Genomic DNA, 25,536 nt, shown 5'->3' with positions numbered 1-25,536 from the left:
CATGTCGCTTGCCTGAGCCACGCAGCGAGCAGGCGGCCGAGCCAGAGCTCCAGGGCCGCGCGACGATGCCTCCCGTGCACCCCAGATGGGCGTCCCCGTTTCCAGGACCCCCTCGCTTCGATCCCGGGGAATGTAGAGGGAAGAGAGAAACCCTTCAGGCTCCCCGAGCCTCAGGGGGTTTTGTGGGCACTGCGATTTCCACCCACCCCGTGAGAGCTGACTCTGACCTGCCCAGTTGTGTATTCGCTCAGACGTTTCTTGAGCGAGTGCCTCGCACCAGGCTCCGATTACTGTTCTAGGTGCTGGGGGTTCACTCGTGATCAGAATCCGCAAAACTTTCTGTGTCCATGGGGGGCCTGTGTGAGTGGGGGAGGCAGACAACAAACAGAAACACAAATAAATAGAAACCATAACACCAGATTCTCCTATCCGCGCCAGAAAGAACGAACAAAGCGGTAAGGGGACAGAGTGGTGGCAGTTAGCGGACTTCTGGGAGGAAGCAAACATTCACTGGCTGCGATGCTGCCTGGCCGTTGTCTCTCCTCTGTACGATTGGTTTCTTTCTTTCTTCCTTTTTTTCTTTCTTCCTTCCTTCCTTCCTTCCTTCCTCTTTCTTTCTTTCTTTCTTCTTTCCTTCCTTCCTTCCTTCCTCTTTCTTTCTTCTTTCCTTCCTTCCTTCCTCTTTCTTCTTTCCTTCCTTCCTTCCTTTCTTAATGCTAATTTATTTTTGAGAGAGCGAGCATGAGTGGGGGAGGGCAGAGAGATTGGGGTCAGAGGATCCAAAACAGGCTCTGTGCTGACAGCAGAGAGCCCGACCGCGGGGCTCGAACTCACAGACCGCGAGATCATGACCTGAGCCGAAGTCGAGCGCTTAACCGACTGAGCCACCCAGCCGCCCCTGTTTATACGTTTTGAGGATAAAGCTCATGTAGAATGACACGTGCACACGGCAGGTACGCCGATGAGCGTGGACAGAGGCATCCACGCGTGTAAGCTCAGCCCAGCGGAGACGCGCTTTCCCTCCGCCGTCTGCCTCCGACGCAGGATGGCAGTCCTGACTCCTTAGAACGAATGGCAGTTTCCTCTTTGGTCTTGGTGCGGCGGTTTTTCCAAGCAGACCGGCTGCTCCGTGGGGGCGGGGACTCTTGTCTCACTCGCGGCCGAACCCGGAAGGGGGCCTGGCACAGAGTAGGCGAGCGGTATGTGTTTGCTGCGAGGGTGGACGCCCACTGTCTGTCTTCCGGTCCTCTCGCTTCCAGTCTCTCTTGCTGTTCAGCCGGTCCCTGGACACCAACGGTGACTGCTCGCGCCTGGTGGCTGACGGCTGGCTGGAGCTCCAGCTTGCGGACAGTGAGAGTGCCGTCCGGCTTCTGGCGGCTTCCGTGCGGCTCCGCGCCCGCTGGGAAAGCGCCCTGGACCGGCAGCTGGTGCGTCAGGCCCAGCAGCGGCGGCCGGAGGTGGACCAAGAAGAGGAGGAGGAGGAGGACCCGGTCGCCCGCAAGGAGGTGGCCGACCTGAGCAGGGAGCTGCTGAAGTTCACGGCCTCCAAGGTACCTGCCCCTCCCACCCCCGGGTGGCCACGCCCCACCTTGGCCAGAGGGGTGCCCGCGGCAGGGATCCGGAGTCCAGAAGGCCTGGCTTCTGGCTCGCTAAGGGGTCGCACATTTGCGGGTTTCCAAACCAGACAGGTTGAGGAGGAGCCCAAGGTCACACAGCTGGTAAGGGGTGGGGCCCGGATTTGACCCCAGGAGCCTGGCTCCGCTGTTCACCCCTGCAGGTCCCTCCCTCCCAATTCATCAACACGCTCTGTGTGTTGCCCCTCGTTAGCGGTTAAGGGTGTGCAGGACGTGCCAGGGAAGCTGTCCGTAGCTGTCCGTCCACAGAGGAGCGTGGGAAGAATCGGGCGGAGCGGATTTGAGTTCAGTTCCCCACCCCTTAAGCCGGGAGTTGCGAATCGCTCCTGAGTCTACCCTGAGTGGATGGGGTGGAGACGACGGTGTGAACCAGGGTGACTTCCTGGACGCGCCGCAGGCCCAGTGAGCCAGGGCGAGGGGAACAGACCGACGTGCCGGCGAGGACGGGCAAGGTGGCCGGATGGAAGGTCTGGCTGTGGTCCCACAAGTGACAGGGAGCACAGGAGGGGCCCGGGGCATCGGGGCATGTTTTAGACAAGCCCCTGGTCCAGAGTGTCTGAGACGCTGTTGTGATTGGGCTAAGCAGTTGGCCCCGTAACTGAACCGTCCAGGGTCAGATTTCAGGTACGGCTGGATCCAGGTGCCCTAACAATGTCTCCCTGGGTCTGTCACCCCTCTGTCCTGTCTTTCCTTCCCCAGGTCCCCTACAGCCTCAGGCGGCTCACGGGGCTGGAAGTCCAGAACCTCTATGTGGGACCCCAGACCATCACAGCCATGCCCAGTCTTCCTGGCCTCTTCGGTAGCTCTGCCTTGTCCCCTCACCCCACCAAAGGGGGCTACGCAGTCACTGACTTCCTCACCTACAACTGCCTCACGGTAAGCGTGGACCCCACCTTGGCCCCTCACCGCCCCACCCCCCAGCCCCCGAAGATGGGATTCAAGGGAGTCCCTGCCTCCCCACCAGCCACGCCCCCACTTGGTGCAAGGATGTGCTTTCAGGACGAGGCCTGCCAACCCCGGGGTGGGGGCGAGGGTTCTGGGACGGGTCCCAGGCTGGTGGCGGCCAGCTGGGCAAGGGGCCGAGTCCCGACGCAGCCTTCCTGCCTCAGAGCGACACGGACCTGTACAGCGACTGTCTCCGCACCTTCTGGACCTGCCCCCACTGCGGCCTGCACGTGCCCCTGACGCCCTTGGAGCGCATTGCGCACGAGAACACTTGCCCCGAGGCCCCACAGGACGGTCCCCCAGGTGAGGATGGGGGGGGGCCGGGACACCCATCCACCCGCCCCACGGCCGTTTCCCGTGAGCCCAGGCGTTCGTTCACTGGACATCTGGGGACCGGTGACTGTGGTCCTGGTCGGTGCCACATACAGGCTTTGTCCCAGAGACCCCGAGCCCGGGACGGGGAGGGTCTGGAACGCTCTTCCTCATTTCTTTGTGTCCGTCTCTTTTCAGTCCCTGTGGTGCTGACCCTGGTCTGCCTCTTTCTGTTCCTCTGTCTCTCGCCACTGTGTCCCTTGTCCTTTTCTCTGTCCAGCTGTCTCTGTCTCGGCCACACCCACCCTGTTGTCACCCCAGGGGATGCCACAGCGGGCGGACCCCGACACTGTGTCTGCCGCATGCACCACAACGGGGCTGGTCGGGGAGACGGCGGAGGGGCCCCATGGTCACCACCCCAGGGCTCTGTCTGTCTGTCTGTCTCAGTCACTCACCCCATGGGACACAGAGTTCAGGCTTGCCTGTGTGTGTACTAATTGAGGAAGGCTTCCCGCAGGAGGCAGAGCCAGATTCCCCAGAGGCTGGGATGGTGGGGGGGGGGGGCAGCCTGAGCCCTGCGGGTGCCTGGGATTTGGGTGGGGAGCGCTCGGCAGAGCACCCCCCCCCACAGCCTCCCTCCCCCTCTCTCTCAGGGGCTGAGGAGGCCGCCCCCGAGCCCCTCCAGAAGGCGTCCGTCCTGCAGAAGCCCTACCACTGCGCGGCCTGCCAGAAGGACTTCCTGTTCACACCCACGGAGGTTCTGCGGCACCGGCGGCAGCACGTGTGAGCCTGGGACCCCAGGGACCCTGGGACTCCCGCCCGAACCCGCGGCCTCGGCTCCGAGCCGCAGGGTCTGGCCCAGCCCGGCCAGGAGGGGTGCGCATACGTGAATAAAGTCTCCTGTGCTGACTCTGACCTTGGAGCCTGCTCCTGCCCGTCTGGAAAGTGGCAGCTGCCCCCGGTCGTCCCCTGCGTCGCTCTGGCTCTCCTCCCTCCCGCTGCCTCGGGCCCTCTGAGGCATCCTGGGGCAGGTGCGGGCGGGTCAGACCCAGCAGGGCCTCCGGATCCCAGGTGGAGGACCTTGGCCTCCCCACGGCTGCTGCTCTCCCCTGGCCCCACGGCCTGGCTTTTTCTCAGACCAGGGAGGCCTGCGTGTCCGTCCGCACATCCGTCGCTTTGACAGCTGGGCCGGGGGTGGGGGTGTCGGTGTTGACGTGGGCCCGCGCGTCCCGCACGGTCACTGGGGCCATTCCTGCTGCAGGGTCCATGGCCGTTCTCCCTCGTCCCCTGGGGCCCCCAGCCCCACCCCGCCACACACATGAGAAGGATTGGGAAATGCAGTGAACCACTTGATGCTGGTAAATCCCGTGGCTCCGTTGAAAGGGAGAAACGTCTTGAAGGGCGCAGACTGCCGGGGTGCCTGGGGGCTCAGCCGGTTGAGCGTCGGACTTTGGCTCAGGTCATGATCTTGCGGTCCTTGAGTTCGGGCCCTGCATTAGGCTCTGTGCTGACAGCTCAGAGCCTGGAGCCTGCTTCAGATTCTGTGTCTCCTTCTCTGCCCCCAACTCCTCTCTCTCTCTCTCTCTCTCTCTCAAAAATAAATAGTAAAAAAAATTTATAAAAAGAAAAGCAAACTAGGGTATCCTGTACAAACACAGCCACCAAATCCTCGGTAAAAGTTTAGCGACTCCTACTCAGCGGTTTATAGAAAGCACAGTAAAGCACATCCTGGCCAAATGGGGTTTGTTCTAGGAATGCAGCGTCGATTTAACACTTGAAAAACAATCAGTGTGATTCACCATGGTAGCAAACAAGTGCATGGGACAAATTTCAGCACCCTGTGCCCTCGGCCCACCCCCGAGTGTAAGAGCAATGCACGAGCAATGCACGCTTGTGGGGCGCAGGGGTCAGAGCCTAAACAGAAGCCGCTGCAGGTGTTTTAAGCAGGAAGAGATTTAACACGGTGGTGGGGAGGATCGGGTATTTATAACACCGTGGGAGGCTGGAGCGCGGATCTGGGCCACGTGCTCCGGAGTGACACCCAGGACGACAGCACAGAACCCTCCGAGGCCGCTGCCAGGACCGATGGGTTCGAGGACGCCCAGTCCTGGCCGTGGCCCCGGGGGTCTCCTCTGCCGCCCACGGGTCTGGAGGGAGTCCACCCGCGGGAGCCTGCCCTCTCCAGGAGGCGGCTGCGGGGGCGGCCGGGAGACCAGTCGCTGCCTCCAGCCTCTGCTGCCAGGGGTGCAGAGGTCGGTCGGGCCCACCCGGTGTCCCCTGCAGCGAGGAGCCCGGGAGGACCCGGAGAAGGTACAGAAAAGCGATGCAGGGAAGGAGGTAAGAATCCACCGTGGTTCACCTTCAGGGGCACAATCTCCACGCGCCTTTCTCTGTGCAGGTGTCTCCAGACGTCTTCACGCTGGTCAAGGTGCTACTGTGCCCTTGGCCCATTTAGCAGTTCTGAGACAGATCATCAGTATTTCCCCAGCTCATTAAAAATTTGTCCAAAAGCTGCCTTTTAAAGATGGCGGTGAAACCTCCCAAGCGTAGACACACTACCTGTAAAAACCCGTTTCCTACTGTTCTGTATTTGGATGATTTCTGCGTCTCTTAATCAAGTAGAGCCAACAGCACACAGCTTCCTATGTATGGAGGATTCTTTGTCCGCATCTGAATTCCTTTTTTGCTTTTGCTTTTAAGTAGGCTTCACATCCAGGGCGGAGCCCAGGGCAGAGCCTGAGCTCCCAACCCTAGGATCAAAACCGGAGCCAAGATCCAGAGTGGACGCTTAACCAATCGGGGAAACCGCTCTGGGGCCTCACGAATTCCTATTTTTAAAAAGGCTTTCTCCACGATAGAAGATTCGGGGAGGCTGGAAAAAGGTGGTGGCAAGGAGAGAGCACCCCCCGGAGTCCCCGCGCCCGCGGGACCGGGCGCTGGGGCGGGGACGGCGGCAGATCCCGTTTGCGTCTTTGCACAAAGCGGCTGACGTAAACGCGTCCCGGTCGTTACTCGTGCGCCCGACCCCTCGGGGAGCGGCCGCGGAGGCTTCCTCCCGGAGCGGCCGGGCCTGCCCACGTCCATTACCGCCTTTCCGTCCATTCTGCGCAGCACTCGGGCCAACCTGCCTCGGCGTCGGGCCTCCCCCCAGACTTCCGGCCTTTGCTTAGGGCACGTTCCCAGGAGTGCGATCAGGGGTCAGAAGGGAAAGAGCATCTGCGAGGGGTCCCTGGCACAGACTGCAAGGTTCCACTCCTTTTTAACCATCTACATTTCTGTCCATTTCTGTCATCTTTCCAGAGAAAGTGCATGCATTGTGCCAGAGTAGCAAACGCTCAATGGTCCCTACTATGTGCCAGGCACTGTTCTAGGAGATGGTTTTGTGTTGATACAGAGCCGGCTGACTTGTTTTGCCTGGCTGTCTACTGGCCCGTTACATGGATGTGCCAAACATTTATCTAACCAGGCCTATATGGAGAGACATTTAAGCTGTTCTCAATCTTTTGCTCCTATAAAAAGCTGTCACGAATATTCTTGTATGTGTGTCATTTCCAGATACATGAGCATCTGTAGGATACATTCTTAGAGGTAGAATCACTGGTCCAAGAGAAGGTACAGTTTTTAAATGATTTATTTTTATTTTAGAGTATAAGCGGGAGGGAGGGGCAGAGGGAGAGACAGAGAGAGAGAATCTTAAGCATACTTAGCACAGAGCCCAATGCGGGACTCGATCCCACGACCCTGGGATCATGACCTGAGCTGAAATCAAGAGTCAGGTGTTCAGTTGACTGAGCCACACAGGTTCCCCCAGAAAGTACGTTTTTATAGGTCATTTGATAGATTCTCCTACCTGTCCTTCCATACATGCTGTACTGGCTTACATTATTTTTATTCCCCCGATTGCAAGTGAGCCCAAGCATCTGAGCCATTTGTATTTTCTCTTCTGTGCTGGTTCAAATCCTAAACTCTTTGTCATTTTGTTATTGGTTTGTTGTAGCTCTTTATATATGTTGGGTCTTAAGCATTATTGATGTTACAAACATTTCTCTCAGTCTGCTGCTTGTCTTTTGGCTTTATCTATGGTGGCTTTACTCAACTTTTTTTCAGTTTTTGGTGGTCAAAGCTCTCTTGCTGTTATGGCCCCTGAGAATACCTTCCCTGACACAAGGTGTTAAAAATGGGAAGATAAATGGTTATGGGAGAAACTAACGTCAGAGCTTTTCCCACCCACTGGACAGCCAAATGTCCCCAGAACATTACAGCTTGTCAGGATTGTTTCTGCTTTTCCTCCTTGTTTCATATTAAAACATAAAATTAATGTCCTATTGGCAAGAAACAGAGTTCTTTTTATGTGTGTGTGTGTGTGTGTGTGTGTGTGTAGTGGGGAGGGGGGTGCACTGCTAAAAATGGAAGCCACCCAATGTCTGCCAAAAAGACTTAAGCATCCCCTGGGCTCTGACCCAATAAAACCGTTCTACGGGGTGAGGGAACCTGCTGGAAGAAGGGAAAAGACTCTTAATACCCAGATATGGCCACCAGGGCATTTGTCTGAATTGAAGAGCCAGGGGTCACAGCCCCTTAAGGGTGAATTTGATGACCTTGAACAGAAGTTCTTATCACCCCTTAACCTGGGGAGTTAGGTCTGTTCCAAAATGCGCACAAAAGCTCCAGGTGGGGGGCTGTGGCTTGGACATTCTCAAAACCGCAGGAAATAAAGCTCACGGAGACACCGCTTTGCACCCACCAGATTGGCCCAGATTAAAAAGATTGACGATGCTCACTGCTGGCTAGGATGTGCGCGAACAGGAACTTGCAGCCGCCTTGGGGGGAATTCATACAACCTCCATCTCGCAGCATCTTTCAAAATGCAAGGTGGGTGTGCACTCACTCAACGACCTTTTAAAACTTTCCCTTGAAGCATAACATACAGAAAAGCGCTCAAGTCGTAAGTGAACAGCTTGGTGAAATTCCCCAGGAAGCGAAACATGTCTGTGTCACCATCCAGAGAACCAGACCGTGACCAGCCCCCCCACCCCGGCAGCTGGCTTGCGCTCCCCGCCCCAGCGCAGGCCCCCGGGGTGACCAGCGCTCTGACCTCTAACATCATCACCTAGTGTTGCCCGTTCTAGAACCTCATAACAATGGACCCTCCTGTGTCTGGCTTCTTTGGCTGCCATTATGTTGTATGGGGCTGTGGTGTATTCACTCTGTTGTACGAATTCATCACGCTTTGTTTAATTTATTCTTTTGTTGATGGCCAGTTGGCCGGGGTCCAGTTACAGCTAATGCTGCTACGACCACACGGTCCGTGTGGCTTTTGGTGAACACACGTGTGCAGTTCTGTGCAGGACGCGCCCAGGAGTGGAGTCACTGGGTCCCGCGACGCACATGGGTTCAGTTTTAGTAGGTTCTTTGCAGTTGTCTTCCAAAGCTGTCTTGCCAACGTGTGCGCCTCCCGGCCATGTATGAGAGCTTTCATCAGCCAGGCTAATGGTAATTATTGCGATATTTATTGCGATTGTAATTACAGTTCCATGATGGCTGATGATGTTGAGTATCTTTTCGCAGGCTTAGTAGCCGTTTGTTGGTCTACTTTTTGTAATTTATATTCAGTATTTTGACTCTTTTTAAAAAATGTATATTTATTTATTTTGAGAGAGCGAGAGAGAGCTCAAGCAGGGGAGGGACATAGAGAGAGGGAGACAGAGAATCCCAAGCAGGCTCTCCACTGCCAGTGCAGAGCCCAGTGCGGGGCTCGAACCCATGAACCGTGAGATCATGACCTGAGCCGAAACCGAGAGTCTGATGCTTAACTGACTGAGCCACCCAGGAGCCTCCGGTATTTTGACTCTTAAAAAGGAATCATCGGGGCGCCTGGGTGGCTCAGTTGGTTAAGCGCCGACTTCAGCTCAGGCCACGATCTCGTGGTCTGTGAGTTCGAGCCCCACATCAGGCTCTGGGCTGATGGCTCGGAGCCTGGAGCCTGCTTCCGGTTCTGTGTCTCCCTCTCTCTCTGCCCCTCCCCGTTCATGCTCTGTGTCTCTCTGTCTCAAAAATAAATAAACGTTAAAAAAAAAAAATAAAAAAAAAAAAAAAAAAAGGAATCATCTTCTTGACTTGAAAGAGTTATTTATATTATGTATATAGTTTATAGGGGTGCCTGGCTGCCTCAGTTGGTAGAGCGTGTGGCTTTTGATCTGGGGGTTGTGAGTTCGAGCCCCACATGGGGTGGTTTACTTAATAAAAATTTTTTTAATATATGGTTGATATATTTATGTAATATACATAGTCCTTTATATAATATATGTCACATATATATATTTGTCACAATATTTCCCCCAAGTCAAGCCTTTTCATTTTCTCCCACCCTATGACTTCATCTTAACTGGGTCATATCTGCCAAGACTCTGTTTCCAAATAAGGTCACATTCACAGGTCCTGGAATTAAGACTTCACTGTATCTTTTTCGGGGGACTCGACCCAACTCTTATCGCCCCCCCCCCACCCCCAGCCCAGGCAAAGCACAAACCCGATTCTGTCCTTTCTGTGCTCAAAATCCTTCCAAGACAGGGGCGCCTGGGTGGCTCAGTCAGTTAAGCGCCAGGCTCTTGACTTCAGCTCAGGTCATGATCTCACGGTTTGTGGGCTCGAGTCCCACATCGGCCTCCGTGCTGACAGTGTGGAGCCTGCTTGGGATTCTTTCTCCCTCCCTCTCCCCCTCGGCCCACTCATGTGCTCTGTTTCTCTCTGTCTCTCAAAATAAATAAACTTAAAAAATAGGTTAATAACCGCATTTCAATTAAAAAAAAAAAAAATCCTTCCAAGACAATGGAATAATATTCAGCCATGAAAAGGAACAAAGCACTGAGTCACGCTACAACATAGATGAGCCCGAAAACACGATCTCGAGTGACAGAAGCCAGACACCAAAGACCATATACTGTATGATTTCATTTATCTGAAATGCCCGGAACGGACAAACCCATCAGAGCCAGAGAGTGGATTGGGAGTTAGGGCGGAGGGGTGCGGCTGATAAGGGGTAGAAGGTTTCTTTTGGGGATTAATGCAAATGTTGCCCAGTTGATTACGGTGATGGCTGCACAACTCTGTGAATTTACGAAAGCCATCGAACCCCACGCTTTAAATGGAAGGGTTTTATGGCCCTGAATTTTATTCCAATAAAGCGGTTCCAAACAAACAGCTTTCCGTGGCTCCCCGGCGCCCTCTGGAGGGAGCCCAGCCTCACTGCCTGCCCCACATTCACGGGGACCCGAGCGGGATGACCCAGAGTCCTGCTGTCCTGGACACACAGCTCACAAGAGGCTACAAAGCCACACACACGGAGACACCGCCACGGACTCCTACGAAGCGCCCCCCGGTTATAAAGAAGACCCGCTTTGCCACACAATCCCGCCGAGACTCGGGTAGCGACGCCCCGCGTCTTGTAACCCCGATCGCGCGACGGCCCCCGAGGCCCAGCGTGACAGACACAGCCAGGGACCCAGCCGTTCCTCAGGGACACGCGCGCGCCGCGCGGTGACAGGCTCAGCCGCGGACACGCGCCGTGCCGACCGCCCTCCCCCAGCCGCACGCGCCCGAGCCCCGCCACCCGGCGGCACGCGGGGTCCCCACCTCCCGGGGCCCGTCCCACTCCCGACGCCCGCCCGGCCCCAACCCCCCCAACCCCGGGCGGCGGCCGCTGCCTCCTCGCCCCAGGAAACGAGGGAGGTATTTTTAGTTACAATTAACCTCCCGCCCAGTTTCCCTCGTCCCCGGTGGCACATCCAATTGGTTTAATTAGAGAGGATTCAGCGAGAGGCATTTCCAGCCGCCCAGCAGGTGGAGGAGGGGGAGGGGGGCTGCCCCTCCCCCACCCGCCTGCGTCCCCAGTTCCCCCATCGCCCCCCGAAGGCCTCCCCTTGCAGCCGACCTCAGGCCTTGGCCCGGCCCCGCCTCCTCCCCCCACTGCCCTCAAAGGAGGGCCGGGAAGTCCTTCCTGCTGTCTGTCCCTCACCCGTCCCACTTCAGTCCTGGGGAGTTTGGGGAGGATAAACACTAATCTTAATGGCCCAAATAATATCTAACAAAGAGAATAGTTCATATTAGCCCCTTTAAAAATCATAGACTCTTAGAATTATATATGTATGTGTGTGTGTGTGTGTGTGTGTGTGTATACACACACATATATATTTTAAGTTTATTTATTTTGAGAGAGAGAGAAAGAGCGCAAGCAGGGAAGGAGCAGAGAGAGTGAGGGAGAGAGAGAAAACCCCAAGCGGGCCGTGCGTCGTCAGCGCTTGACGTCATGGGGCTCAAACCCCTGAACCCTGAGACCGTGACCCGAGCGGAAATCAAGAGCGGGACGTTCTACCCACTGAGCCACCCAGGTGCCCCCTGAATTAGATTTTTCAAAATGAGAGGCGGTGGGGGCGTAGGTAGAGCACAGGCTTCAGAGCTTCTAGGCCTCCGGTTGGAACGGAGATCCACAGTCCCCAGCCGTGTGACGGCACCTCTCTGGGCCTCACTTTCCTCATCTGGGAAATGGGGGCAGTGATCGCACTTCCTTCGCGGTGAGGGTCTGCCAGGTTGGCAGGCATGAAGCTTCTAGAACAGAGCCTGGCACCCGGCTCGCAGCAGGTAACTCCCCACCCCCACCCTGCTCTACTGTGTCCAACCTCCTGTCATGTGCTCATTTGCTCAACCCTTTGGGGGTCCCCCACCCCAGGACACCAGCCCCTGAAGACGGCGGTCCCTCTGATGGGCCCGGAGAGCAGGGCCGTGCACCCAGGAGACCCCGGTGGCCTGAGTCAATGAGGGTGGAGGCAGCTGAGTCTCCAAGGCACTGCTGGTTCTCCCCACCTGTTCCCCGGGCACTCGCTGTGAGGTGGCACCGGGTGAACGGGCGAGTGACGGGGAGAATTCCAGGGAGGGGACAGGAGGAGGAAACAAAATGGTTTGGCCTCTCCTGCATCTTTGCCCAGGTGACTCAGCCGGAGAAGGTGGAGAAGGGGATCCGGGGCAAAGGGAGGAGCCAGGACAGAGGCCCGGAAGGGGCACTGAGCTATTTTCCACAAACAAGGGTCTAAACCCAAGCAACTTCCAATTTGCCACTGAGCCCCATGGCGTCTTGGGAACGGATCGGCGGGATCGGCAGATCCTGGACTTGACGGCAGCTGAGATTCCCATGAGGGATATTTGATCCCTTGAGCACCTGGTCGGGGCTCAAGGCCTCTGTGGGTCAAAGCCTAACACGGCCTGAGACAGAACAGGCTTGGGGGCCCTGGGCCTCAGTTTCCCTGCTTGCATCACAAGGGTCCAGAGGCTGCTGCATCGTAGAAGATGAGTATTGATGGGGCGCCTGGGTAGCTCAGTTGGTGAAGCATCTGACTCTTGGTTTCCGCTCAGGTCATGATCTCCCGGTTGGTGAGTTCGAGCCCTGCATGGGGCTCTGCGCTGACAGCGGGGAGCCTGCCTGGGATTCTCTGTCTCCCTCTGTCTCTCTCTGCCCCTCCCCTGCTCACACACGTGAGCGCGCGCGTGCACACACACACACACACACACGCACACTCTGTCTCTCTCAAAATAAATACATAAGGGGGCGCCTGAGTGGCTTAGTCAGTTAAGTGTCCAACTTCTGCTCAGGTCATGATCTCACGGACCATGAGTTCGAGCCCCGCGTCGGGCTCTGTGCTGACAGCTCGGAGCCTGGAGCCTGCTTCCCATCCTGTGTCTCCCTCTCTCTCTCTCTGCCCCTCCCCTGCTCTCACTCTGTCTCTCTGTCTCTCAAAATTCAATAAAAATGTTTTTAAAAATTAAAAAAAAATAAACTTAAGAAAAAAAAAAAAGATGAGTATTGAGTGACTGGTGGTTTGAGATGGCCTCTGAGGGCCTCATGTTTCCAAGCTCAGGTCTGTGTGTTCCAAGTGAGTATCATGGGGCTGGTAAGGGGCAGAGCAGGGATTTGAACCCAGGCACGTTGGGCTGGAGTCTGGTCTGTTGGCCACACATACATGTTTCCAAGGACCACTCTGGGTAACTGCATTTATCTCCCATGGGACAGACGAAGAAAAGTCATCTGTGAGCCACAGTGTGGGAGAGGGATGCAAAAGCGGCCATAATTCTTCATTCCTCCCCATCGCTTGTGCTGTGAGTTCGCAGCCCCCCTTCCCCGCCCTGTAAGGGGTGGAAGCTGCTTCTCCTCCCTTGAATCCGGGCCGGTCTTGAGACCTGTGGCCAAGATAACCAGGTATCAGACACAAGCCAGGGCCTCAGGAGGCCTTGGGCCCTTCTGTTCTCTCTTGGGGTCCAGTTAACCAGACCGCCTTGTCATCAATGTCATCGTGAGGTCCAGTCACTCCTGTGGCCTCGCTGCCAGCCAGCGGAGCCCCCTTGCTGACCTGTCGCCAGCCATGCTACACAGGAGAGCCCTGTTTTGAAATCCCAAGAACCGCCCAGCAGAGTGTAGTATACCGACCTATAGAATAATGAGCTAAAAAAGAAGTTGGTGTTTTAAACCACAAAGCCACGGGTGGGAGCACCGGAGGAGAGCGCGGAGAGAGCGGGAGGGGGCGGGGAGGGAGAGAGAGTATCAATTATTATTATAGTCACTCAGGTGCTTCAAATTGATGAGTATTTGAATCTCAAAAGAGACACAAGAACTCAGATCGGTGGCTTTTTGTTTTTAAGACTTTATCATTAAAAAAAAAAAAAAGTAGAAGACATCAGTGAAGGGAGGTAGGGGAGAGAAGGGGAGGGAGTGGGCTGGAGGGTGAGGGGGCCTCTCCCAAATGTCGGATCCAGCTGACCCTCCTTCCCTGACAGCCCCAGCCCACCTCCAGTCCCTTCTCTAGCCTGGAGGCAGGGGGATCCCCAACCACCACCTTCTGAAGACCCAGGCCCAGGATCTCAGCTTGGGTTCGAGGCAGAGGTGAGGGCAGATGTGGGGCGCGGGGCCTGGAGGCCTTGTCTTTGTCCTTGAGAGCCCCTCGAGTGGGCGCTCAGGCCCCCATGTCCCGGCGGGGCCCCAGGGAGGTAGGCATTGCGTTGGGGGCCTTAGGAGGTGGGGTCCTGAAGTCAGGGGGCCAGGCAGGGACCGGGACCAGGTGTGAGCCTGGCGGTCACAGTCCGGAGGCTGGGGTCTGTGAACAGGGGACAAGAGGCCAAGTCAGGAAGTGGGGAGGGGTCTGGCTCCACATCAGCCCCTCTGTGCAGCCCCCATCAGCCCCATAGCAAGAGAAATGCAGAGGGAGGGAGGGAGGGAGGGAAGCAGAACAGAAATGGAAAAGGGAGACATAGAGACAGAGATGTAAAAAGAGACAAGAAGACAATTAAGACCAAGAAAGAGAAAGGAAGACAGGGAGAGAGACGGACCAAGACCCCTCACCTCCCCGAGGTTCTCCTGACATTCAGACCAGGCCACACCTGTCCTCCGTTGGTCAGGGCAGAGCTGAGACCCCCACTGACCTCCCACTGCCAGTCCCTGAACAAACCTGTCCCTCTTTCCTTCCCGGGCTCCAGTCCCCATGCCCCTCCATGCCTAAGTCCTCCTAGGTCTCCACTCCCATCTCCCAGCCTTCCTGTTGGACCTGAGTTCATTACTCATCCACCCAGCTTGCCAGTGCAAGCCTAGCCCAGTCCTCCCTTCCCCTCATGGCTGTGACTGGGTGGGGGGAGCAGGGTGCTATCTCATAGCTGTGAGCCTTCTAAGTGCCCTGGGCCTTTGCATATGCTGTTCTCTCCTTTCCTGCCTCGCTCCTTCCATTCTCCTGGTCTCAGCTCCAAGTCCCCTCTTCCAGGAAGTCTTCCCTGAACCCCCCAGCCTGGGTTTGATGCCCCCTCTGGGCTCCTTCAGTTCTTGGGTTCCGTCACTCCAGCCCTGCCCACTCTGGGACATCACTGTCTGAAGACAGGTCTGTCTCCCCCACTGGACAGTGAGCCCTATGGGGGCAGGGTACAGAAATGCTCAGAGAATGTGCATTAAATGAATGAGTGAATGAATGAATGAATGAATGAAGCAGTGCTAAAGACTCTGGCTTTCAGAGTCTTAATACAGAGAGAGTCAAGATCTGATTTGTGTTTTAGAAATTCCAGGAAGCCTCTCAACCCTGGGGCTTTGCACATGCTGTTCCCTTTGCTTTTCTGAGCCAAGTGAACCTGCCCAAGTGACCTCTTCTTAGCATCACTTTTCTCCTCTGTAACATGGAAATAAGAATAATTTTTCGCCCCCAAATTTGGGGTTTTTATGAAGACTAAGTGGGAAGATGCTGTAAGGTCTTAAGACCTGGGAGCATAAAAGAATGCACCCTACTACCTTGCCCCCCTTTCCTCCCCATTGGATCCCTATTCATCCTTCAATGCCCTACCCACAAGTCACTTCCTCTATAAAATATTTCCTAATATCTCAGGGATGAGTGATGTCTCCCTCCTCTGAGCAAGCTGTGTTATATTGTTTTCGCTGTTGTTCTGGACTGTCATTCGTTTCTGATGTCCACTTCCTCACAAGCCCAGAATCTTCTCAAGAGCAGGATTCTACCGGAGGCTGGTCAGGATGTGGAACGAGGGTTTAACATATTTTGGAGGCGTATAAATGGATAGGTGGGCAGATGAATGGGGGAGAAGGTAGGTGGGTGAATGCATTCTAGGTGGATATGCGAGTGGGTGGACCAATGGGGAGGTGGGTGGATGAGTGGGTAGATGTATTTTCTGATGAAGACAGGTAGTAGTTGCCTGCGTAGATGGATCACGGGGAGGTAGGTAGCTGAGCGAATGCATGGATAAGTGGGCGCATGTGTGGTTGGATGGATAGGGAGTGGATATATTTTGGATGGATAGTGTGTAGGTGGGTGATTGATGGATGGATAAATACAGAGACGGGTGAATGAGTTGATGGATGGATGGATGGACAGATGAATCATCTTCCCACTAAGCCTTGGGGAACCCTCAGTTCAGGGACCCCTGCTGACCCTGCTCTGGGTTGGAGGAATATTGGAATCTGGAGTTCTTACCAAGGTTTGAGAGCCACACAACCCCCAACCCAGTGCCCCTAGACATTGGACACTTACACTTGTCCTGAATCTATAGATAATGCCACTCTCCTTCTAAGTTCAGACTCATCCCCATCGGCCCTGGAAGACAAAAGAGGAGGGTTAGTGGTTCTTCACCAGACATCTCCATATGCCCCTAAATCCTTCCTGCCTGCTCCTTCCCCAGGGGATCCATCTATCGAGACCGACTGAGTCATCATTTAAGAAAGGACTGGTCCTTTGAGGAAAAGTAGAGCCTTCCAATGGATGGGCAGAGCCTGGAAGAAGCGAATTCGGCTAAGAAAAGGTGGGCATCTGGAAATCTACAATTGTCTCCCCAGCTCCACTGTTATGCGAATGAAGTACTATTCCTGAAGTTAATCCCAAGAGGTGGGGCATCATCATTTAGAGGAGGGGCCTGGTGTGCTGGGGGCGTGGCCTGGTTAAGGGGCGGAGCCTTACCTGGAGGCCTGACTGTCATGTGTGGCTGAGCTTCCGTATAGCTCCCCATGGGCTGGCCCTCTGGGCTGAAGGCTGCACTCTGCCCTGCGAGGGAGGTTGAGGGGTGCAGGCTGAGCCCCAGGGTGTGCGGGTCCCAGCCTTGACACTCCCCGGGGAACACTAGACCCTCTCTCCCCGCCTTCTCCCTGTACCTGTGCGGTTGGATTGATCTATCATCGGCTGCACGATGCGTCTCCGGGCGTTAATGAACCTGGGAGGGGGTCATGGAAACAGAGGGAGGTGTAAAGAGGGAATAGGAGGGAGGCAGCAATGAACACCCGAGACAGAGCTGGAAAAGAGGAAGGGGACAGGCGAGGGGAGACGAGAGGCTCCCAGGGGCTTCGCGGCCTCCGTCAGCACCGCGGACAGCGCCCGGCCTCCCACCCCGGGCGGGCCCACGGACCGCGCAGGCCTCCTAGGTCACTCACCAGTTGTTGACTTGCAGGATGGTGAGCCCCGTGTCCTGCGCCAGCTGTTTCTTCTGCTCCTCCGAGGGGTACGGGTGCTGTGGCCACCAGCAAGAGTCACCCTGCCTGCCCAGCTGCCATCTGACCCCCCAAGGCCTGGCCCCATGGGGATGGGGAGCCCAGGCTGGGGCAGGGCCAGGAGAAAGCTCGTCTGAGCTGGTCCACGCTCCCCCCAAGGCCCAGTGGAAGGAAGCGGAGAAGCCAAGCTTCGGGCAATTATGCCCGTGAGCGCCCCCGCCTCTTCCAGCAATTACAGGCTAATTGGCCAGCTTTCATTAGGGAGACCGAAGCTGGGGGTTCCAGCACCGGAAAGGAGGCAGAGCCCAGCACCAGCCCTCTCGGAGTTTCTGTCACGGGTTCCTGTGTGTGTCCTTCCCTGTCCCAATCCCTCTCCCTCTCTCAGTCCCCCTGTGACTCTCTCCCTGTGTCTACCCTGCTCTGATCCAGTCCACCCCACATCTCTCCATTTCTCTCTTTGTTTCAGCCTCTCCCTGACTCTCTTCCTGTCTCTATTCCCTTCCCCCCCAGCTCTCCCCACGAGACAGTGCGGCGCACCGGTTAAGGCCAAACCACCTGCTTCCGAACCCACTTCTGGCTGGAAGACCTTTGCACAATGGAGCCACCCACAGCCCTATCCTCGCAGGCTTTGTTTTGGCCGGATGGTGATGACCGATGGGGGGAGGGGAGTGGGGGGAACAGACGGGTGGGGGGTTGAGGTCAGGACTGAATGAGTTCGGAGCCCTTAGCAGCAAGCACCTGGCATACAGGGAGCGCTCATGGATGCTTGATCCTGCCAGTCCCCCTCCCCTTGAGGTTCGCCCTCAACATTTCCCCTGGGCCTGGATCTCCCATCTCGGGGTCTCTCTCGGGGCCTCAGTCTCCACACGGCCATCCGCCTTCCCTCTCTACGCCCACGCTGCCCCTGGGCCCGGGGCTCTCACCGAGAGGTGCTGAAACAACCAGGCCCTCATGATGTTGGTGGCCACCTTGGGGAAGATTCCCCTCTTCTTATTGTGCCGCCGCTCCTGGTCCAGCTCCTCGTCCTCTCCCCCAGAACTTGGAGAGGCCATGCTTGTGTCTAGTCCGTCTCCTGGGGAGGACAGGCATGCCGTGCTTGTGGGCAGTGGGGGGGGGGGTACCAGAGAGACCCAGAACCCTCACCCATGAGACTGCTCCACACCCCAGTCGTCCTTGTGCCCGTGGAAGTCCTACTTGCTGTCTAACTCCAATCTTCAGACTGACTCCCACACTTGTCCTCCACCTGCCAGGCTTCTTACCTTGGTCACTGGAGTTGTCCCCACTCTGGGAGGCCAGGCCCCCACTGGAGGGACCCGGGGTCCCCAAATGTACGGACCCGCTGTCCTCATGGTCTCTAATCCAAGTATTATTCTGGAAAACAAGAGTTGGAGGTCAGCGCCAATGTAGCACAGTGGCTGAGACCAGGGGCTCTGGAGCTGGGACCCCTGAGTGTAAATAGAGCCTGTTCCTGCCTTTTTCCTGGCTGTGTGACCTTGGGCAAGTCGCTTCACCTCTCTGTGCCTCTGTGTCTTCAAGGGAAGACAATAAACTCTCCCCACCTCGCAGAGCAGGGTGAGGACTCAAGGAGTTAATTTACATAAAGACACATAGCAATCACCCGGTGAAGAGGCGTTTATACAGATCTAGGGCACCTTATCTGAAATCCTCGGGGGCCAGCAGTGTTTCAGAATTCAGAGTGTTTCACATTTTTATTTATTTTTATAATTTTTTTTTAATGTTTATTTTTGAGAGAGACGGAGACAGAGCGTGAGTGGGGGAGGGGCAGAGAGAGAGGGCAGCACAGAATCCGAAGCGGGCTCCAGGCTCTGAGCCATCAGCACAGACCCCGACGCGGGGCTCGAACCCACGGACAGCGAGATCATAACCTGAGCCGAGGTCGGACGCTCAACCAGTTGAGCCACCCAGGTGCCCCTTATTTATTCATTTTTAAAAGTAATCTCCAACTCACCACCCCGAGATCGAGAGTCGCGTATACTGTACCGACTGAACCAGCCAGGCGCCCCAGAACTCTTCACGTTTTTAGACAGTAAATCCGTGCACACACTGCGTATTTCATAACACCCCTAGGGTCTGGGACTTCACCTCGTCATCAAACTCATTAACATTTCTGCAGCAAAACGGATGAATATTTAACGAAGTGGAATAAATAAAGGCTATAAATAGCCCCTCGTTAGTTCAGGTCAGATTTTGCTGTGAAATGAGTTTGCGCTAAACTTACGGGGGATAAAAAAAAACCAAAAAACCAACTTCCAGTTTTCAGAGATTGAGGGGGGCGGTTCTCTGAGTTGCCCATCAGGGAAATTCTGGGTTGTGCTTCCTCTGTCCTAACTCCGACACATTTGGAGGGACTTGAGAATGCCTTGGATGCACCCTCACCACCCCCACCGCCACTCTGCGTCCCAGGAGGCGGACCCACCCACACAGACCGAATCAAGACCTCTTTGGCATTTGGTTTGAGGGATCAGTTCAATTGTTGGGAGGCAGGTTGGGTGGGTTCAGCTCTTGTTGAACCCCCAGGGTACCCCCACCTGCCCCACCGACTGCCCTTGACCCCGCTCGCTGCTTTGTAAACAGTCCCTCCCCAAACGGCCCAGTGTGGGCGCGTCCTCTGTGTCCTGCGGGGGCTGAGCTGGGGACGCCGCCGCTCAGAGAAGGTTTCTGAGGGTTTGGTATGTCTGCGTTTGGAATTGTGCGTTCGAGCGCACTGCGGGCGGGCATGCAAACTGGAGAATCATCAGTCTGAAGGCTTTTGAGCGCGGCTCCAGGGGTAGCCCCAGATCTGATGGGATGCTGGGGTGAGCACCCACATCGGTGTGCCTGAAGCGGTCCTGAAACTGTGGTGTGGCACGCGTCAGTGTGCTCGCGTCCCTGCCCGAGATGGGACGGTTGACCCCGGAGAGGGGGCGGCTGTGGCGTGGCTGCGAGTTACATGGGCACAGCTGGGACACGCGACAGGATGGGAGCATGGCTGCATTACTCTTTGAGACGGCCAGCTGGCTGTGTGTGACTATCACAGGGCCCCAGTGTTCTAAGTTTGTGGATGTTGTTCGAGCGGCCGGTTGTCCCGTCTGCGAGACAGCGTGTGTGGATTACGACACGGGCGGCTTTGCGACTCTGTGGGGCCGGATGATCGGCCTGGGTGTGCATCGGAGGCTGTGCGAAGACGCGGGACATGGCTGGGTCTCTGAATGGGTTGTAACTGGCCCCGCAGCCGTGGGGCTCTTGCTCAGCAGGTGCAGATTAGGAGTTGTGGGGCAGAGGGTCCTCGGGGCCCGTCTGTGTCTGCTGCGTGCGGCACGCCTGGGTCTGTGTCATTGTGCTGTGGCCGGGTGCCTGTATCCGGGTGCAAGTATCATGTGGTATAACCGTCGCGGGTGTTGGTAGGGTGTGTGGGTGTCGCCGAGTCTATGGGTGGTCTGTTGGCGCGAGTGTGTGCCTGTGCGTGTGTGCGCGCGCATGCACCGTCGTCCGGCCGGGTCCCGGTCTGTGTAGCCGCCGCGCCGGGGGGCACGAGCCCTGTGGTCCCGCGTGTCTGACTGTGGCTGAGTCTGGGTGGTGTGCACGCCCCCACGCTGTAGCCCAGCTGTGCCTGCTCACGGCTTTGGTCGCGGGGTGACGCCTGGTGCCCCATCCCCGGCCCACCTGATCTGGGAGGCTGGGGCAGGAGGCCGGGTAGTCCTCGAGATCTTCCCTGCAGCCGCCATCCCGATCCTCGATGACCAAGTCGATGGGCATCTTTCCCTTGAGGCAGGTGATGTAGCGGTGACAGAAGTTGTCGCACAGGTCGTGGACCTGGGGGGGCACCGGGGTACTGGGGGGGCCACCCGGGGGCCAGGGCTGGGGTGTACAGGGACGGGGGCAGCATTCGCCTCCAACTCCAGTGGGCAGAGAGCCTGAAGGAGGGGTGGAGGGGGCGAGAAGAGCAGGGATGGGGGGGGGGGGGACAAGCGAGGGTGTGAGGGGAGTGGGAAGCACTCACCTTCTCCAGCTCCAGCAGGTGGAACCGGAGCACCTGAATGGCCTGTATCATCTGTAGAAGGAGACAGGAAGGGACGGGGAGGGGGGAGAGGGAGGGAAGGAGCAGGGGAAGAAAGAGAGAGAAGGAGGGAGAAGGACGAGAGGAGGAGGAGGAGGAGAAAGGAGAGAAAAGGAGATAGAGGAACGGGAAGAATGAGATAGAATGACAGAGACAGAGGACAGGGAGACAGAGAGAGACAGAACCACAGGGGCAGAGAGCAACAGAGACAGAGACCCAGAATTACGGGAAGATGGAATGTTAGAGAGTCAGAGACAAAGGAAGAGAAGCAAGAGGAGCAGAGACAGGAAAGGATCCATCAGAAGAGGAGAGAAGGAACGTACGCTATAATGGAAATACCCCATCTTGTCCCCTGCTCTACGTCCCACCCTTTGCCTGCGAACTACATTTCCCAGACTCCTTTGCCAAAGGGTTCGGCCAATAGGAAGCCCCGGCGGGAGCTGGAAACCAAAAGGAAGAGAGAGGCCAGGGTATTTCTCCTTCCCTCTCCCTCTCCTTTCTCTCCTCTCTCCTCTCCCCTTCGCAGCCAAGTCCCTGCCCTCATTTTGGGGTAGGTTCTCATCCTGACTGATAGAACAGCCAATGCCTATTGAGTCTCTGTTCAGTGCCAGGCACTGATCTAAGTGCTTGACTCTTTTTAGCTCATTATACCCTCACAACAGCCCTACAAGATAGAAATTGCTACTAGCTAGGAAACTGAGGCACAAGGAGACGCAGCTACTTGCCCTGGTTCACAGAACTAGTGAGTGGCAGAGCTTGGACTTGAACCCAGGCCATCGGTCCCCATTCTCAAACTCTTGGCTATAGTCATTGTGAACGGGCAACAATGATCACTATTTGGGAAAGGGGGTCAGGTGATCTCCTCTCCGCTCCCACAACGAACCCCAGGGCTGTGGAGGGAGGGACAGGAGACCCCTATGGAGGAGGGAGCGTTGGGGAGGGCCTAGATCTCACCAGATTGTCCAGCTCCGGGTTGGAGGAGAAGAGGGGCCTCTCGGAGCGGACCTGGAAGGAAGAGAGAAGCCAGAGAGGGTGCGTCCTGTCTCCAGCCCTCCTCTCCTCACTGGCTCTCCTGGCCCAGAGCAGACGGGGTGCCTACCTGCTTAGCAAAGGCAGCGATGTCCTCGTTGAAGGAGTCAGAGGAGCAGACGTCACCGCCTGGAGGTGTGCCCAGCCCAGCCCCGGCCCCGTCTCGGGGCGAGCACGTGGCCAATTCACATTTCTCAAAGACCAGGGCCAGCAGCGGGAAGAGCGGGTGTCTAGGGGAAGCAGGAGAGAAGGCTCATGAGGGGAGGCCAGGGGCCTGCGGAGGACAGAGCACCTGGGAGAAGGACAGGAGACCCAGGGGAAGAGATGGAGAGATCAAGACAGCGCGAGAGAGTCAGAGACACGGAAGAGGGGGCCCGCATCTCGAGAGCTGTCCCCACTCACCCATAGATCTCGTCCTTTTCCCTCCTCAGGCCATCACTGTCCAAGCCCGGGGGCTGGGGTTGGGGAGGCCGGTGTGGGCCATAGGGCCCGGGGGCTCTCGGTGCCGCGGCCACTGCCTCTGCGAAGCCAGCCAGGGTTGCAGTGCCGTCCACGATGCCTGGGTAGTGAGGCAGCTCATCGTACTGGGGGGAGGTGAGAGGGAGAGAGCCCCAGGGAGGCATCAGGAAACCTCCCTACCCTGGCACCCAGGAGATGCTCTCCCTGCCCTCAGGAACCAGCCCTTTCTTTCCCTGTGTCTGAGCCCAGCCGCCTTGGGCCCCGGATGTCCCACGGGGCTGTCTCTTTGGGACTGAGAGCCCTGTCCCAGGGTCTTCCCTTATACCCCTGGTCTGTGAGAATGTCCCGTCAGAGATTCTTGGTGTGTGGGCAGGAGGGTCCAGAGGAGAGAGACTGACCCAGGTCTCGGGTCTGAGGGTGAGGGTGGGGGTCAGGGATCAGCTGGCTGGTAACTGTCAGCTCCTCCCAGAGCAGGGACAGGAGGGAGGAGGGGAGAGAGCCGTGGAGAGATCCCGAGAGAGAGTCTGGGGGCAGGATGCAAGACAGAGACAGAGGTGAGGAAAGAGGGATGGAGGGGAGGAGATACAGGAGGGAGAGGGAGAGAGAGAGAGAGAGAGAGAGAGAGAGAGGCTCACTCCGGGACCCTTCGCATAAAAGCAGCACATCATTTATGCATGTATACACAGTTGTCAAATATGCACATCTGAGTGTCCCTTAACAACGTGTCACACCCCACCCCGCCTATGAACCTACCCCCTCCCGCCAAGGCCCAGGACTGAGTGGGTGAGCGAATGAATGAGCGACCGAGACATTCCGCGCATGCGTGCATGGGCGACGGAGGCACGGAGCACAGCGCCAGGCACACGTTCCGTAAACACTTGTTGAACCGAGTGTAACCCCGCGCAACCGCGGCAAACCCACCGGTGCCACCCGCCGCAAGGAGAACGACTGTCATTACAGAAGCGCGCGCGCGCACACACACACACGCGCGCGCGCGCGCGCGCGCGGCGGGGGCCAGAGGGACCTTAAGCCACTCAGGCCAAACCCTCTCCTTGGGCAGGAGGAGACTGAGGCTCAAAGAGGCCAAGAGACTCAGAGGCGCGCGAGCGTTCCTGCCGTGGGGCGCCCTGGCCCCTGCGGGATGCCAGGCTCTGCGTGCGTGGGTCCCTCTCTCCGTCTTTCTCTTCGTCGTCCTCTCCTAACTTCTCCTGAGCCCCAAAGTTGAATCCCGACTGTTCCCCGCGGTTCCTCGCGCATCCTAAGATGTGCAGTAAGGGTCTTCCGTCCTGCGTGTTCCCACCCCCTCCGCCCCCAAAGGTGCGTACTCACCTCCTCGCCCGTCTCCTCTGATCTCCCCATCCCCAGGACCACGGACCATGGAAGCCCGGCCTGGCCAGACCCCCCGCCCCCACCCCTTCTCCCAGCACTGTCCCCACCCCGACCCCTCAGGAGGACTTGGAACAAAAGTAGACCTCGGGGAAGGATTGGGGGGGGGGGGGCAGAAGAGGAAGGAAGGGGTAGGATAAAGGACCTGAGATAGAGCGGGAGACCCGGGGGCGGAGAGAGGGGAGAGCCGGGGCAGACAGGAGACAGGAGGAGACCCGGGGCACAGGCAGGGGAGGCAGAGAAAGAGGTGGAGGAGAGGGCGGGATGGGCCGACGGGGGCCGGAGCGCCGGGGCGGGGGCGGTGCAGGGCTGGGGTGCGCGGCGGGGCTGGGGCGCCGGGCGCCCGCCCTCAGACCTACCCTCCGGGCCATGGGCTGACGCCGGCGGCGGCTCCCGGGTCCCTCCAGGGCCTGGCCGGCGGGGCGGGCGCAGCCCGGGGCAGCGGCCCCCGACGGGCCGCGGTGCCGACGCCAGGGGGTGGGGCAGGAGGCTGGGGGCCCGGCCCCCCCACCCCCACCGTCGTCAGTGGCCGGCGCCGGGCAGCGCGGAGGCTGCGAGCATGGACCCCGGGCGCCCTCCCCACCGCGGGGGTCACGGCGAGGGGCTCATGCCGGCGAGGGAAGGGGTGAGTGGGGCGGGGGGGCGGTCGCCCGAGGCCCCTTCCCCGGGCCCCCAGTTCCCTCCGCCGGGGCCCGGGAGGATCGGCAGGGCTGGCGGAGGGGGGGGGGGGAATGCCGAGGGGGGAGCGGGGGTGGGGGGCGCGCGGGGGTGGGGCGGGGAGGGGGCCCCGGGCGGGGGAGGGGGCGGCGGGCCGGGGGAGGGGAGGGTGATGCTGGCGGCGGGGCCGCTCGGTCTCTCCCCGTCTCCCGGTCTCTCCCGGTCTCTCCCTCTCTCTGCGGTCACATCCGGAAGTTCCACATCGAGATGCTTAACCCGCTGTCCGCCGGTGGCTGGGCCGCGGGCGGGGCGGGCGGGGGCGGCCGGGCCCCTCCCCCCGCGCCGCCGCCGCCGCTCCCGGGGCCGCCTTTGTGTCGGGGTCTCCCCGGGTCGCCGGTCCCCCGGCCCGCCCCACTCCGCGGCGCCCTCTCCCCCCCCACCCACCCCTGCCCGGGCCTCCTCCGCCTCCCGCCCGGCGGCCGCCACAGGTCTCTGTCCGTCGGCCGGTTCCCTGCGCTCCCCGCCCTTCCCCGCTCCGGCCCGGGGGGGGGGGGGCCGGCGCCGCGCTCCCCCCGCGTCCGCCCGCCGCTCTCGCTTTCTCCCCATGTCCTTCCCTCTTTGTCTCTCTGTCTCTTTGTCTCTGCCTCTCTTTGTCTCTGTCCGTCTGCCTGCCTCTCTCTCTCTCTCTCTCTCTCTAGCAGACAGATCAGACCGAGGAGAGGACCCCATATTTTAGTTTCTCTTCTTGCTCTGGGCCCCCTAACTTCCCTCCCCTGGGAGACAGGGATGCTCATGTGCCCGGGTGTGAGGCCATCTGCGTGTGCGTGTGTGTGTGTGTGTGTGTGCGCGCTTGCGCGTGTCCCCGGCTGTGTCTGTGTGTCTGGTTGTGGGCCCATGCCTGGGGATGCGGGTGTGTTTAAGATTTCCAAGTGCTGTTTCTGTCTCTGAATATGGTGAGTCTCGGGGTTGTGGGTCCGCGGGACTTTGTACACACCGAGGCTGGGCCTTGGACCATCAGAGGGTCAGCCCGGGCACCGGGTGTGTGCAGG

General features: G+C 58.0%; 2 protein-coding genes across 10 annotated transcripts in view; one reads left to right on the top strand and one right to left on the bottom strand.

The window, feature by feature from the left end:
* Positions 1-16,240, top strand: part of DHX34 (DExH-box helicase 34) — a 38,736-nt gene extending 22,496 nt beyond the window's left edge. For 2 of the 6 annotated variants that reach the window (XM_042918135.1, XM_042918134.1), the window contains exons 14-18: positions 1,260-1,550; positions 2,334-2,510; positions 2,744-2,882; positions 3,545-3,674; positions 7,639-8,545. In XM_042918135.1, coding sequence (XP_042774069.1) covers positions 1,260-1,550; positions 2,334-2,510; positions 2,744-2,882; positions 3,545-3,674; positions 7,639-7,807 — 906 coding nt within the window. In that variant the 3' untranslated portion in view covers positions 7,808-8,545. Of the gene's footprint in view, positions 1-1,259; positions 1,551-2,333; positions 2,511-2,743; positions 2,883-3,544; positions 3,807-4,152; positions 4,369-7,638; positions 8,546-16,100 lie in introns of those variants that run through there. The other 4 variants (XR_006197047.1, XM_042918136.1, XM_042918137.1 and 1 more) reach the window with 4 other exon arrangements.
* On the bottom strand, positions 13,622-24,336 carry MEIS3 (Meis homeobox 3). 4 transcript variants are annotated; one of them, XM_042918141.1, is made up of 13 exons: positions 24,190-24,336; positions 22,388-22,569; positions 22,056-22,215; positions 21,911-21,961; positions 20,900-20,950; positions 20,563-20,712; positions 18,159-18,270; positions 17,823-17,971; positions 16,843-16,919; positions 16,567-16,625; positions 16,376-16,459; positions 15,953-16,015; positions 13,622-14,029 (listed from the first exon to the last, which is right to left on the bottom strand). In XM_042918141.1, the coding sequence occupies exons 1-12, from the start codon at positions 24,199-24,201 to the stop codon at positions 15,966-15,968; spliced, it is 1,137 nt and encodes a 378-aa protein (XP_042774075.1). In that variant the 5' UTR covers positions 24,202-24,336; the 3' UTR covers positions 13,622-14,029; positions 15,953-15,965. The 4 variants fall into 4 exon arrangements, with proteins under 4 accessions (XP_042774075.1, XP_042774077.1, XP_042774074.1 ...); XM_042918143.1 differs by having other exon boundaries at positions 20,563-20,661; XM_042918140.1 differs by lacking the exon at positions 24,190-24,336 and having other exon boundaries at positions 22,388-22,628.
* Positions 24,337-25,536: the final 1,200 nt, after the last annotated feature.

The sequence above is a fragment of the Panthera leo genome, chromosome E2, assembly GCF_018350215.1.
Source record: "Panthera leo isolate Ple1 chromosome E2, P.leo_Ple1_pat1.1, whole genome shotgun sequence".
NCBI lineage: Eukaryota > Metazoa > Chordata > Mammalia > Carnivora > Felidae > Panthera > Panthera leo.
Note: the sequence above shows the minus strand (reverse complement) of the source record. Positions and strands in the feature narration are given on the sequence as shown.

What these genes read in the sequence shown, in the direction of transcription:
- MEIS3 (XM_042918140.1), bottom strand. Translation starts at nt 22,608, where the DNA reads ATGCCTCCCTGGGGCTCTCTCCCTCTCACCTCCCCCCAGTACGATGAG. An exon ending in ACCCGGAGCTGGACAATCTG is followed by an intron (nt 20,951 to 21,910) that starts GTGAGATCTAGG and finishes CTCCTTCTACAG; the next exon opens with ATGATACAGGCCATTCAGGT. An exon ending in CATGACAGTCAGGCCTCCAG is followed by an intron (nt 16,016 to 16,375) that starts GTAAGGCTCCGC and finishes TTTGTCTTCCAG; the next exon opens with GGCCGATGGGGATGAGTCTG.